The 15,026-nt window shown below is 41.4% G+C and overlaps 1 protein-coding gene across 1 annotated transcript in view; it reads right to left on the bottom strand.

Moving 5' to 3' along the window:
• The window catches only part of ADGB (androglobin), a 231,390-nt gene that overhangs the window by 69,179 nt on the left and 147,185 nt on the right, over nt 1-15,026 (bottom strand). The window contains exons 23-25 of the mRNA XM_043543090.1: nt 10,023-10,116; nt 5,709-5,843; nt 1,526-1,679 (exon numbers count right to left, since the gene is read on the bottom strand). Of these exons, the coding sequence (XP_043399025.1) occupies nt 1,526-1,679; nt 5,709-5,843; nt 10,023-10,116 (383 nt within the window). The remainder of the gene's footprint in view (nt 1-1,525; nt 1,680-5,708; nt 5,844-10,022; nt 10,117-15,026) is intronic.

Below are 15,026 nucleotides of genomic sequence, written 5' to 3'. Positions count from 1 at the left end.
AGGCTCCATCTCAAGCCAGGGTGGTGGTGAAGGAACTGACGACTGTTAGCCCAGACAGTACTATATAGCAATGGTATGGAGCATAAGGTGGAGTAACACGCATGGATAGGTTGAATGGACACTGACTGCTATGAGAAATCGCCAATCAAAGGCACATAGGGTCACTACTCGAAGAACTGTAAAACACTGATTCCTACAAACAACCGAGTTTAATTTTATGCGATTTTATCCAGTACTTAAAAAGGAACACCTGCCCAGGCTCCCTCCCAAAAATCAATTTACTAATTTAAATAATATATGTAAGCATTACAATATTGTACAATTCATCTTACAATGCGCATTTCTACAAATACTTGATTACAATCAAGTTGTAATTTTTTAAGGAATAAGTTCTGAGGTATATTTCTCAGTACATGCACATCATTGCTATTTTGATGTTGAAGATTGAGTGAAGTCTCAATGTTTCCATTTCTCAAAACCAAAACATTAATAAACAGTGACTCAGATTAAAGGTGTACTGTTCCTGAAAGCTATGCCAGCAAACAAAAATTATTAATATTGTACTACAGCTGCGCCTAGAGGCTCAGAAAAAGATCGGGCCTCACTGTGCTAGGTGCTATACAAACAAATGCAAATACATTCCTTGTCTAAGACATCTCACGCAATAGTGGAAGGAACAGACTAAAGGGTGGAATGAGGGAGTAGAAGACAAGTTACCTGAGCTAATTTTGAAAAAAAAATTGGTAGTCTAGGCTTGCCATCTTCCTACCCGTTGTCTGCACAATTGACAATTTGCACACATCATTTACATCTCAAATACAGCACACTCAAATCCATCATTTCCATCTGAAATTACCTGTTTGGGTGTTGTGTAGGTTTTGCAGATACATGTTAAGTTTCAGTTTTTGAAAATTTACCCTTAAAAGCTAATTTTTAAGAGTGTTAACTTTAATACATTAATGTTTCTGAAGTAATTCAGGCACTTTTGCCGAACCATGTCTAAAACAATAACTAGCAGTCAGCATTGGGGTCACAGTAATCAAATACTGCATGTGAAAATGCACATGCCTTGATATTAGCCTCATCATTGCCAGCATCATAGTAGTTGGGTGGCATACCCCTGTCTCCCAAATATGAAAGACTATTTGTGCTAGATTCATAGGTTTGTTCCTGCTCCTCCATACTACATACTAGGTCCAATAGAGAAACAGGATTAGCAATTACCACTGTAGTGTCAGGGATAAATGCAGCAATACTTTAGCTAGGGAAGTTGGGAGACTGATCCTCTTTTGGAGATAACAGCAAACTTCAAGGAAAGGTAAAGGTATTTTCTGCAGTGGAAGAGGCTTGGAATCGAACTGCAGCTATGGCAGCCTCTTTTCTGGACCAACCAGATAAATTAAAATTATGTGTGCTTTTGAGATATGTGCAAGTCCTGTGAAGTTAGAGGAGCTTGGCCTATATCTTTATAACCACCATTATTATTTCTATAGTGATGTTGTACTCCACAGATGTTTGGACTTACCTTATTCTTGGTATAAACATGAGGCGCCACTTTGAGAAAGATGCGTGGCATTTCTTCCAGTGTGTCGTTATCTACAACATGGAGCATACAGGTAGGGATGGTTGTGTATACCTTTGGTACTACAAGCATATCTTCTGTCACATGAAATGTTTCCCTACAGTAAAAGAGAGGTAACAGCTCTTTTGAAAAATGTTTTCAATTTCAAACTGCTTTTCACTAATAAAGTGGATGCTGTAATATAACAATAATTGTGTGTGTGTGTTTGTGTGTACCTTCCAGCTGCTCAAAATTAGAAATGCTAGATGTTGTGTAGTTTTGTCCTAACTAACCCCACCTCCAACAAAGCCATCAACAACAATAACTAGCTGCAGGCGTTGCAATCTTTAAAAATCTGAATATAAACTAATTTTATAGGGTTACAAACATTATGTGTTTAAAAGCCTTTTAAATTGCAATTTCACTTTGGGGGGGAAAATCTAAAAATATGTTAAAAAGTTTCTTTAATTATAAAAAATACAATTCAAATAGTCAGTTATAGCAGATACTTGAACTTAAGTGATTGAAAGCACTGGACCCCCAAAATGTGCAAGTAACTAATACAGACACACATGCTTACATGTGCTGTAGCTTACTTATCATAATGTGGTGCAAAATATGCTCATTATTATATGCTCCTTATGTAATATGGATTTTGTAATATAGGTTGATTGGTGTATACTGGCTCACATGAGACCTGCACACCATTTGTAAAGAGGAGATAATCCCAAGAGAATGTAGAAAGCCCATAGTGATACCAATATGCAAACACAAAAGTGACATACACAACTGTTCAAAGTACCGAGGAATTAAGCTGCTGTCCCACTGCATGAAGCTGTTAGAGAAACAAAGATAGTAGCATTCATTGAATAGTGGAGCCTGTTTTAGGAAAGGAGCTGTTTGGTTTTAGAAAAGGAAAGAGACTATAGATGTTCACCACTAGACAGCTGGTGGAAAAGAAGCTGGAGGGAAATGTCAAGCATGGTTAGGCTTTCATCAATTAGGAGAAAGCATTTGACAAAGTACCTAATACCTAGATGACTGCTGGTGCCCCTGCTATGTTCCTATGGAGTACCAGAGGCACTTGTCCAGATGGTGATGGGTCTGTATGATGGTTTGTTACGGAGCCCACTTGCTTCTCATGAGCTTCCTCTATCGAATATGTACATGCACGTGCTCTTTATTCAGCTGCTTGCGGTGCCTCCCGCTGGCTACCACCCTCTAGCTAAGTCACACACAGTTCATATGTGAACACAACAAACCCCTTCTGGGGGACAAGTCCAACAGGGCCTATCACAGTACCCTTGGTTGGTCTCTTCCTGCAGCCCTCCCTGGGCTCTCTTAAATTGTCCCTGCTCTGATATGAAGCAATGCCCAAGGGCTTCCTCCCTGGAGACTCTTCACCTATTGCCCCAACTCTCCAGCTGAGTCACTCAGGGCTTAAGGCACTTCCTCAATGGCTGGTGGGGGGACCCAGGGCTGTCCATGACTCCAGGTCCCAACCCAGGGACCCTATAAAGTAGCAGCCACCTGCTGCTTCCCTTTAACTATTTACTCTCTTGCTGTTGCTACTGTTCCCTGCGCCACTTCCCCACCATCCCCTTCACCCTTACTCCAAGGCTGAAGTCTTTCTTGAGTTCCTGCAGCCAGCCAAGAGCACCTTTCTTACTCCCCTGGTCCCTGCCAGCAACTGATCCTGCTCTGTCCAGCAGTTCCTTTTTATATGAGCTTGCTGGACTCTGATTGGCTGCTCCCTACAGCCTCTTTCTGATTGGCTGCTTCCTCGCAGTCACTTGAGGCAGCCTGGAGGACTCACCTCTACTGTTCTTTCCTGGGGTGGGATGAGGTAGTACTGTGAGGCCTCCAGCAGGGAACCTCAGGGCCTGGTATACCTTGTCACATAGTTCCAAGATAAAAAGTTAGATGCCTTTCAGTGCAACAGGGGGTTTTGAGGTGAAGGTTGTACTCCACCAGTGATCTATGCTTATTCCATTACTATTCATAATTTTGATGGACTTCATAAGTAGGATTTGTGCTGGAAATGGCCCACCTTGATTATCATACACATTGTAAGGAGAGTGATCACTTTAGATAAGCTATTACCAGCAGGAGAGTGGGGTGAGGGGAAAGAAAACCTTTTGTAGTGATAAACACCCATTTTTTCATGGTCTGTGTGTATAAAAACATCTTCTGTATTTTCCACAGTATGCATCTGATGAAGTGAGCTGTAACTCACGAAAGCTTATGCTCAAATAAATTGGTTAGTCTCTAAGGTGCAACAAGTACTCTTTTTCTTTTTGCGAATACAGACGAACACGGCTGTTACTCTGAAACCGTTCATAAGTAGGCAAAGCCAAATGGAAGGTGGTACAAAGGTTATCTATGCAGATGATAACTGTGCTAATGGCCAAGAGGGAGGAAGATCTGGTTCAGGTGACTGATGTCTGTAACAGGGAACTAACAAACTATGGCCTAAAAATGAGTACAGAAAAAACTGAAATCATGCAAGTGACTTGCACGAAACCAAGACAGATGAATATCAATATTGAGGGCCAGTATATAAATCAGGTTTATACACTGAAGAACTGTGGAAGCTGGTTAGAAGCAAATGGAGAAATCAACAGAGAACAGCAGGCAAGGCTGCTGAGCATGGGAAAAGTCTGGCACAAGATAAGTGGAGAGATCTATGATAACCAGATGCCCAGGCTACTTCAGGGACAATTATACCAAACCACAATAAGACCACTCTTCTGTATGTACCAGAGACATTGGAAACCAAAGAGAAGCACTTGAGAAGACCTGACACCATTGAAATGAGATGTCTTAGGGCAGTGAAGAGGTGGCATTACTGGACCAAATGCAGAATGTCATCAGGTGTGAGACCAAGGTCTGCAGTATCAGAGAGAAGATGCAAGAGAGGAGGCTGAGATGAGATGATATGGGCATGTGTAACAGGGGTGCAGAGTCAGTATCCTGTCATTCAAATCCCCACCAATATAGGTTAATTGGGACCTACTTACAGGATCAATTAAAAAGTGGAGCTATAGCTGAGGGGCTAATTAGAGGAGGAAGTAACCCCAACAGCTGGGAGCAGATAAATGGAGAGGAAGGAAGCCCTGGGTGGGGGAGCTAAGACCCTGAAGAAAGGCAGAGGTGGCTGCTGCTAGTACTGCTCCCTTCCCCAGAAGCAAGTGGGGGAGCTGGCTGGGAGTTATAAAATGTAAATAGCATTAGTGGTGGTGGCCTGCTGGAATAGCTGGTGGTGAAGGAGATCTGGAGTGGGTGTTGTCTGTTCTTAAGGTAAGAAACGACTGACAGGGAACCACCCTGTTACAGCATGTATGCAGGATGGATGAAGTAAATCCTGATAGGGAGGCATTTGCCACTAGAGTTTGCGTGCAAAGATCAAGACAAAAGACAAGAAAACGGTGGACTGACTCTGTACGGGAGGACAGAGTGGATATGGAGTTAGCACTGGCCCAACAAGCCTGTAAAAACTGATCTGGGACCTGAGCCCAGCTAGCAGGAAAAAGGAGAAGACAAAGATGATGTAATATGGTCTCTTTTTTGTAGTTTCTAATTCTAGACTTTTAAATTTTAAAAAGGTTGTTTTTAAAACCCAATGTCATAGATGATTAATTTTTACTCTCTATTGTTTATACTTTCACAGAAGTTTTAAAATAACATTACTTCTACTATCAAAATAATCATTTTATTTTAAAAAAATCTGAATTCATTTAATAATGTGGCCAAAATTCAAACAACTGATTAGTGATTTTGGATACCCAACTTTTGACACCTTGAAAGGTTTGATGTTTCCCAAAATTGCTGAGCACTTGCCATCTGAAAATTAGGCCCCTTTATGGTGCCTCAAGTTGGACACCCAAAAACGGAGACACCCAAGTCAGAGTATTTTTTACCTGTAATTCAAAACCAGTTAAATGAATTGTTTTCAAACTTTCACAGACATTCTCCATTGCCTTCAGACTAACTTTTGGCAATTTCATGCCCATCCAGTTTTCCAAAACAGAGTTTTAGGTGAGGTAAAATAGGGCTTTATATTGAAAGCTGGCTGCCACTTTGAATGTGTAGAGGCTACTGCTTCTCTATAATAAATTATTTCCACATAAGAATATTTGAAACTCACCTAAAAACCACAAACCAAAAATTTGGTGGCTGATCAAAATACGTTACAGCATAATCAGCAAAAGTTGTTTTAGCCCATTCATCCTCATAGCAGGGGTATTTTTTGATCAACTTACAGTTGCTTTTAAACATTTCTCTGAAAAAAAAAGACAAAAATAAAAGAGATGAATACTTAAACGTAATAAGGAGAAGACATAGATCTTGACTTCAGCTTCTACATGTAAGGAAGAACACCAGGGTATATGTGACCCATTGGTACAGTGTGTGTTATATGTCCTTCCCTACTGGCTGGTCCATATGAAAGGATAACAACCTACTACCGCTAACAGTTAATGATGATTACTCCTTTACCTCAAGTGATAAAGTCCTGTGCTTTGAAGCTAGAAGTCCTGGGTTCAGTCTCTCCTAATGACCAATAGGGGACGGTTGTCACATCTGTGTTCATATTGTGATTATGGCATATCTCCTGAATGGCACAAGGCCAAAGACCAATTGCATGTAGCACCCAAGATTTCATTGCTTTTACAAAACTTCTTTACAATTTCTAATCATCCAGTGTAGTTTCCTTTCCCTCCCATCATGCTGCCATCTTGTAGCTTTTCTTCTGAGGCCCCATTTGAAGATTAAAAGCTTAATTTTACCTTTAAAACACTTCTTTGAACAAGAAGCACTTTAAAGCAAACCCAAGGATCCTACATTTCAAATGTGTCCAGAAGGACTCCTTTCTCACAGGAAGAATCCAAGATCATAGCTGCAAAATTGTAAATGAGATAAGTAAATTCCCACCCAAGTTGTTGTTCTTGATGAAGGTCATAATCAATCTGATCACTGAATTGGTTCAATGTATTTTTACCAATAACTTTCAGTAATAAAAACAATGTTGAAAATGTCACCTGATACATAGCTTGAGGCACCAAGGTATAATACATATAAGTGAACAGAAAAAGCAAAGGGAAGGCAGAAAACTGAAAAGAGGAAAAAGAGAGGAATTACAGGAGCCAACCATGGTCAAAGTGAAAACCACCTCTAAGAAAAAACAACCTCTTTGAGTCTTGCTTAGTAAAAGCAAGACAGGAGTTAAGATAGATGTCAAAGAGGAGCATGCTCTTAGCCGTAGCTGACCTAAAACACAAAAAAAATTTGCTCTATGCCAGGGATTCTCAAACTGGGGGTTTTGACCCCTCCGGAGGTCGCGAGGTTATTCTGTGGGGGGTCGCACATTGTCAGCCTCCACCCCAAACCCTGCTTCACCTCCAGCATTTACAATACTGTTAAATATAAAAAAAGTGTTTTTAATTTATAAGGGGGGGGGTCTCACTTAGAGGCTTGCTGGGTGAAAGGGGTCACCAGTGAAAAAGTTTGACCTCCCCTCTACAAGGGAACTCAAAGGAGAAGCAGATATAAATATAGGGAGAGCACTTGGGTGTCAAAGCTTCTCTCCACTGAGCTGCCTCTCTGAGGGACTCTGACCATGATCTCCCCAATAGTCCTTTCTAGATGGATGGATCACCTGTGAAGGAGGATATTGCATGCTGTCATTGCGTGTGTTAGTGCCATTAGGAGTTTAACATTATGCAAAAGGAGGTTTTTTTAAATGGAACAAAGTGAAAGATCTGTCTCTGATGGTGCTTTGCTTCCCTGGGGATGCAGGAGAGCAGGATGAGGGACAGCAAAAAGGCAGCAACATATACTCTTTGCTGCTGCCTCTGTCAGTGATTTGTTCTGGGAAGAATGGGAGAGTAAGTTCTGGCTACTGTCTCTGCTGGTGGGTCAATATGATAGAGAAGGGAGCACAGAGAGAGAGAGAAAGAGAAAGTTGGTGCTTCTGCTCTCTGCTGCTGCCGCTACCTTGAATTGTTCCTTGAATAACTGTTTTCATCTGTAAGTAAATGACTGACCTTTTTTGTTATTAAGGTAATGTTATAACAAACCCACAAACTCTTGGACTGGCTCTGAGATTTAGGGTTTTTTTAGGTATCCTGGGCCCAGCTCCCTGCGAGCCTTGAAGAAAAGGACAGAGACCTTGAACTTGACATAGTATTTTATAGGAAGACAGTGTACAAATCAAGACACGTTTGAATAGGTATTGCTCAGGCGATGCACTGCTGCATGGCTTCATGCCCAGGCATATGCCCTGTGACAGTACACCCCATATTCTTCATAGAAATATGCTTATGATATGAATATGGCATAACTAAGATGAATTTTATGCAAGATGGGTCATGTGAGATATCATTGGAAAGATTATGATTTACTGAATATGATTATCTTATTTGTATGCATGTATCATTTCTGTATCTGAAGTTAGGAATATTGACTATGTAACAATTACAACTGTATGTACATTTGGGAACGCCCACCAGACAGTATGCAATCAGCCTGGATGGGTCATTAGAAAGGACAATAGGACTTTGAAGATACTAATCTCCCTCCTTCCTGAGAAGTTTCCTGGGATGCTGCTTTGACACTGCAGGGTCAGGTGATCATGTCTGGTACTAGACCACACCTTGGACTTCTAGTGTTTTTCCATTTAGGGGGGGTGAGGGTCAAACTGGGAAACAAAGGATTCCCGCTGAGCCCAGGTGAGAAAGATCTAGACTGTGAAAGGAATACCTGGAGATTTAAGCTGCAAGCAGTGCAGTTTACCTTCAAGGGACTCTGCAACCTGCATAAAACAACATTTAGGAATTTGCTAATAATATTATCCAGTTAATTTAGTGTAATAAGCTTAGTTTGCGTGTGTTTTATTTGCTCAGTGATCTGCTTTATTCTGTTTGCTGTCCCTTATAATCACTTAAAATCTACCTTTTGTAGTTAATAAACTTGTTTTTCGTTTATTCTAAAACCCAGTTTTTGCAATTCATAACTGGGGGAGTGTGGGGATGGGGGAAGCTGTGCATAACTTCCTCCATATTGAGGGAGGGAGTGAATTTCATGAGCGTACGCTGTATAAATCTCTATACAGCGCAAGACAGTACGATTTTGGGTTTATACTCCAGAGGGTGTGTGCACTTGAATGCTGGGTAATCCCTGAGCTGAATCTTCCCGCACAGAGCCGATTGCAGCTGTGTGATTCTGTGCGATTCTACAGCTGGGTGTGTCCCTACCTGTGTGTGTGTGTGTGTGTGCGTGCGCAGCAGGACAGGATGAGGAAGCCCAGACTGGTGGAACGGGTGGGCTCAGTGGGTCCCCAGTACAACAGGTGGCACCCCGGAAGGTGGATCCAACCCATCACATGGATGATAATACGCCCGTTTCCCTTGAACAAAGAGTCAAAGTCACACAGTGGAGCCAAACTTTGCCATCATTAACTTTAAACAATCTTAAAATCTGATTTAATTTAATGCAGTTATACATGGAACCCTTGTATCAATGTTTTATCACTTTTTGTTTAAGTTATTTAGGTATTTTTCCTCTTGTGTCTATTTTTGGTCGTTTCCTTATTTGTGTGGGAGAATTTATGTCAGCACTGCCACGGCCAATTAAGTTATGAAATGCCAGGAGAAATCCTTGCAACATTTCCCCCCCTCATTTCCTAGCAAAGACTTTGCCATGAGTCCAGGACTGGTAGACTCTGCAGGGAGGTGGGCCCTTAGGTAGCCTCCTTTGTACTGTTGCAAAGAAGGCTCTAGCTTGAACTATGTTTTTTAAGTTTTTCCAACATAGCTATGTTGGTTAGGAACGTGAAAAAAAAATCACATCCCTAACCAACATAGCTATGATGGCAAAAGTCCTAGTGTAGAAGCAATTATATCACTAAAAAAGTGGCATATTTTTATATCACAAAAAAAGTGTATAACTTATTTTTTCTGGGCAACTGGTGTAAGCCATACTGCAATATAAGCTGCATTTCCACTAGGAGGGTTTGCCGGCAAAAGTAGTTAGTGTAACTATTGCTAGTTTTCTAGTGAAGACAAGGTCTCCCTAAAGGAAAGCGTTACATGACTTTATACTTTTTTTAAAGCAACTTAGTGGACAATTACCAAAAGATCAATACCATATTTACATTGGTAAAATTTACTGTAGAATACCCAAACTGTGAACACAACAAAGAAGATAGCAGGGAGGCAATACTCCAGCTCAACTAGAAGATTTGCTAGATGTTTTTGAGGTGCATATGGGAAACAGAATAAAGCCTATACATTATACCTTCTCTGAAAATCTCAAATGCTTTGTATGTTTAACAACGTTTTGAAAATTTCAAAACAAGTCACTCTTTCATCGTATTTATTTTGATAAAACACTGGCTGTATGGTTATACAAAGAGTTGTGTGGAACACGCTGCAATATAAAATTTTCACTTATTACATAATACCTCAGTAGAGTTACACCACACTGTTCAATATTTGATTCAATCAAAGTCCATAGTTTTTGCAGAGTTTCTTTGACATGAGCATTCTCCTTAGTACCTGAAAACAACAAAATGCATTAGAAAAATCACAAAATATCTAACTTTTTCATTGTTCTTTAAAAAAAAGTCTGAAAAAAATTGAGGCAAGTCAGTCATGTTCTGAATCAAGTTATGTTCTCATTTTAAATTTTACAGAATTCTTGCACTTCTGGAAGCTAATTTCTCATTTGAGGCAGTGAATTTCCAGTATCATCATCATTCTCCTTGTCACATGCTGATCAGCCCTCCTGCTATAGTGAAGAACAATGTGATCAGTCCCTTTTACTGAAGTACACATCCCCATATAAATTATAACATGCTGCAGGGAGATGAAATAACTTCAGTGATCAGTAGAGGCAATGATCAGAACATTTAACTATAAGCTTAATTATACTGACTTTTCCTTGTAGTTAATACCATAATCTACATGCAAGGAACTAAAAAAAGAAGGGGAAAAAATCTAAACGAACACTGGAGAAAAGAAGAAAAATGAATGGGACAGTAGGAGAGAAAACAGGATAGGTATATGGGAAAGAAGAAAAAAATAATTATGAAAGACTAGAGGGAGAGAAGAAAAATAAGATGTGTAAAAGACAAGGAAAACTGTGGATAGAAGTAAGAACTGAGAAAGAAGACAGGTTTCAGAGTGGTAGCCATGTTAGTCTGTATCAGCAAAAAAAAAAAAAGAGGAGTACTTGTGTTATCTTAGAGACTAACAAATTTATTTGGGCATAAGCTTTCATGGGCTAAAACCCACTTCATCAGATGCATGCAGTGGAAAATACAGTAGGAAGATATATATACATAGAAAACATGAAAAAATGGGTGTTGCCATACCAACAGTAACAAGACCAATTAATTAAGGTGGGCTATTATCAGCAGGAGGAAAAAAAACCTTTTGTAGTGATAATCAGGATGGCCCATTTCAAACAGTTGACAAGACGGCATGAGTAACAGTAAGGGAAAAAAAATTAGCATGGGGAAATAGTTTTTATTTTGTGTAATGACCCATCCACTCCTGGTCTTTATTCAAGCCTAATTTAATGGTGTCCAGTTTGCAAATTAATTCCAATTCTGCAGTTTCTCGTTGGAGTCTGGTTTTGAAGTTTTTTTGTTGGAGAATTGCAACTTTTAGGTTTGAAATTGAGTGACCAGGGAGGTTGAAGTGTTCTCCTACTGGTTTTTGAATGTTATAATTCTTGATGTCTGATTTGTGTCCATTTATTCTTTTGTGTAGAGACTGTCCAGTTTGGCCACTGTACATGGCAGAGGTACCCACATGGCCCCACAGTATGCCAACATTTTTATGGCTGACTTAGAACAACGCTTCCTCAGCTCTCGTCCTCTAATGCCCCTACTCTACTTACACTACATTGATGACATCTTCATCATCTAGACCCATGGAAAAGAAGCCCTTGAGGAATTCCACCATGATTTCAACAATTTCCATCCCACCATCAACCTCAGCCTGGACCAGTCCACACAAGAGATCCACTTCCTGGACACTACTGTGCTAATAAGGGATGGCCACAAAAACACCATGCGATACTGGAAACCTACTGACCACTATACTTACCTACATGCCTCCAGCTTTCATCCAGACCACATCACATGATCCATTGTCTACAGCCAAGCTCTACGATATAACCGCATTTGCTCCAATCCCTCAGACAGAGACAAACACCTACAAGATCTCTACCAAGTGTTCTTAAAATTACAATACCTGAAGTGAAGAAACAGATTGACAGAGCAAGAAGAATACCCAGAAGTCACCTACTCCAGGACAGGCCCAACAAAGAAAGTAACAGAACGCCACTAGCCATCACCTTCAGCCCCCAACTTAAACTTCTCCAGCGCGTCATCAAGGATCTATCCTGAAGGACAATCCCTCACTCTCACAGATCTTGGGAGACAGGCCAGTCCTCGCTTACAGACAGCCCCCGAACCTGAAGCAAATACTCACCAGCAGCCACACACCACACAACAAAAACACTAACCTAGGAACCTATCCTTGCAACAAAGCCCATTGCCAACTGTGTCCACATATCTATTCAAGGGACACCATCATAGGACTTAATCACATCAGCCACACTATCAGAGGCTCGTTCACCTGCACATCTACCAATGTGATATATGCCATCATATATGTTTAGCCGCCTGTCCTGACAGGGGCCTGTTTTCCCCTCCCAGGAGGTGTTTCTGTAGTGGTGGGTAGGGGGGAACCCGGGCCCGCCCTCTACTCCGGGTTCCAGCCCAGGGATCCTAATGGTAGCAGCTGTTGGCAGCCAACCTTTTACTGCCATAGTTCCTACATTTCCCTGGGCCACTTCCCCACAGCTCTCCTGCTTCTTCCTTCTTCACCCTTACCTTAGGGCTCCCTTACCAATGACTTGAGGGCGTTTTAATTAACCAGCCCTTCAGCCACACTTCCTCTCCTCTGGCTCCTCTCTGCCTGACTGGAGTGAGCCCTTTTATATTATCAGAGGGGCCTTAATTAGAGTCAGGTGGTCACATTAGCTTAATGGCCTCACCTGACTCTTTGCAGGTTAATTGGAGTCAGGTGGTCTCATTAGCCTGGAGCAGCCCCTGCTCTGGTCAGTCAGGGAACAGAAAACTGTTAATCCAGTGGCCAGTAGACCTGCCTTCTGCTACTCTGCTGTATTGGCCGATGGAGTCTCCTGCGACTGCGGGGCCTATTTCCGATCCTCTGTTCATTCACGCCTCCGGGCAGAGTTCCTCTGGCGGCGTCCACTGACTCCCTTGACGCCTTTGAGGAGCAGTGGGCGCTGTCCGGGGTTCTCTGCTCGGTGTCCCCGTCCGGTTCCCTTCGTTTGACCCTTTGACCGCGCTCCCGTCCCTGTTGTTCATTAGTTGTCCCCCGTAATTATTTGGTTTCCCAGGTCCTGTGGATCTCCCCCTTCGGCTGGTGGGGGGATCCTTTAGCAGTGGGCGAGCTTCGCCCGCCCACTTCCTGGATCCCAAGAAGGCTACTCTGCTGTATTGGCCGATGGAGTCTCCTGCGACTGCGGGGCCTATTTCCGATCCTCTGTCCGTTCACGCCTCCGGGCAGAGTTCCTCTGGGCGGCGTCCACCGACTCCCTTGACGCCTGCCCACTTCCTGGATCCCAATAAGGCTACTCTGCTGTACCCAGATCCCAATGGGGGCTACTCTGCTGTACCCAACTGGCCTGGGTCTACCACAATATATATCTTCCTACTGTATTTTCCACTGCATGCATCCGATTAAGTGGGTTTTAGCCCACGAAAGCTTATGTCCAAATAAATTTGTTAGTCTCTAAGGTGACACAAGTACTCCTCATTTTTTTTTTTTTTTTTAGAAAGCAGAGGTAGAGACAAACAAAAGAGAAGAGTTAGGAAAAACTCACTTGGCAACTGACACATGGAAAGTTAAATCTCCAGAAGAACAGAATGATGAATATAGACTGAAGCACTGTTAATTTATATGGTGCTTGCCAGACATAAATAAGATAGGCATTAAATTATTTGGAGCAAAGAGCCTAAATAAGACAAGACTAGGGATAACAGTTCAGGAGAGGGAGAGTGTTGGAACTATGAACGAGGAGAAGAATGCATGAGAGATTGCTTGAAGAGGTGGATTTTAACGGAAAGATTTGAAGGAGAGAGAGGGTGCCTGACCAAAGAAGACAAGACTGACCCAGGCATAGAATGCACAATGCATGGAGAGAAAAAGCCTCTATAAGGGTGGCACTGGCAATCAGTCAAAGGGAAGAATCAACCTGAGAGGGATGGTGTATTACTGAAGGAGGTGGTACCCATGAAGCATGTGTTTCTCACAGGACAGTTTTCTGTGCCAAGGCACTCATGAGCTGTCAGAACATTGTAATCATATGACAACTGTTGCCTTGGCACCCAGTGCGCCCTTTTTCCTGCCCTGGCTGGAAAGATCACCATGGTTCTTTAGTCCGATGAAATGTATAGATAGGAGAACAGACAGAATGTGGGGGTACAAAGCCCACTTGAAACCACCCAATAGCAGTATAAAAACTTCTTATACGAATGGGCCACTACAGGAAAGGAAATGCCAGACACATCTGAAAGTTCGATGCTCACCTGCTTCAGAAGAAAGTTAGGACTTGACTGAATCATCAGCTATATAATATTTGCAAGAAAAATCGCACTACGTCATGCGAGACTTGCACAGTTTTATTTAATTTGCAGGACTGTTTCATATGAAATACACATAGGGACAATATTCATGGTATATGCCTCTAACACATGCAATATATTAGGAAAAGATTAAGAAGATTCCGTACAACTAAAGCATTAAATATATTTTTGTATTTTTGCCCAAGCTCTTGGACTTTTGCACTTTTGAAAACTAGGCCCTTAATCTCTGTGCCTCTATTTCCTCATTTGTAAAATGGGGTTAATTACAACTACCTTCCTTACAAGGTTATTGTGAGGCTAACTCATTAACATCAATAAAGTGCTCTGGGATCACCAGATGTAGATATGCAAATTTATTTATTATTATCACCATTAGGATTTGAAAGATCCATTATGCTGATACATTCTTGGATTTTTCTGCTGACCTCCCCTGCTAAGTAGATCTGTCTGTGATTAAGCAGTTTTCGGGGTATGAATGATGAAAAACCTTGTTTTGTCATACACTTATTTGTAATTTTTAACATCAATTTTTATATTATAGTTGCCCACATATTTCTCAGTGATGTACAATGTCTCTCTCCCCACCTCCCAATCTGCTCATACTATTCTTATCAAAGTCTCTTTCCCAGTCAGAATAAGATGCATGAAATATTTTGCCAGTGACATTTAGATTTGCTACTGACCTAAACTCAAACTGTTATTCTTCTTCACTATCTACGTTTCAAAAATAAACAAACACAAAACAAAATGTGGATATACAATATGTAATTGGCAAATCTA

The sequence above is a fragment of the Chelonia mydas genome, chromosome 3 (assembly GCF_015237465.2).
Source record: "Chelonia mydas isolate rCheMyd1 chromosome 3, rCheMyd1.pri.v2, whole genome shotgun sequence".
Classification (NCBI taxonomy): Eukaryota; Metazoa; Chordata; order Testudines; family Cheloniidae; genus Chelonia; species Chelonia mydas.
This window is presented reverse-complemented; position numbering and strand designations above follow the sequence as displayed.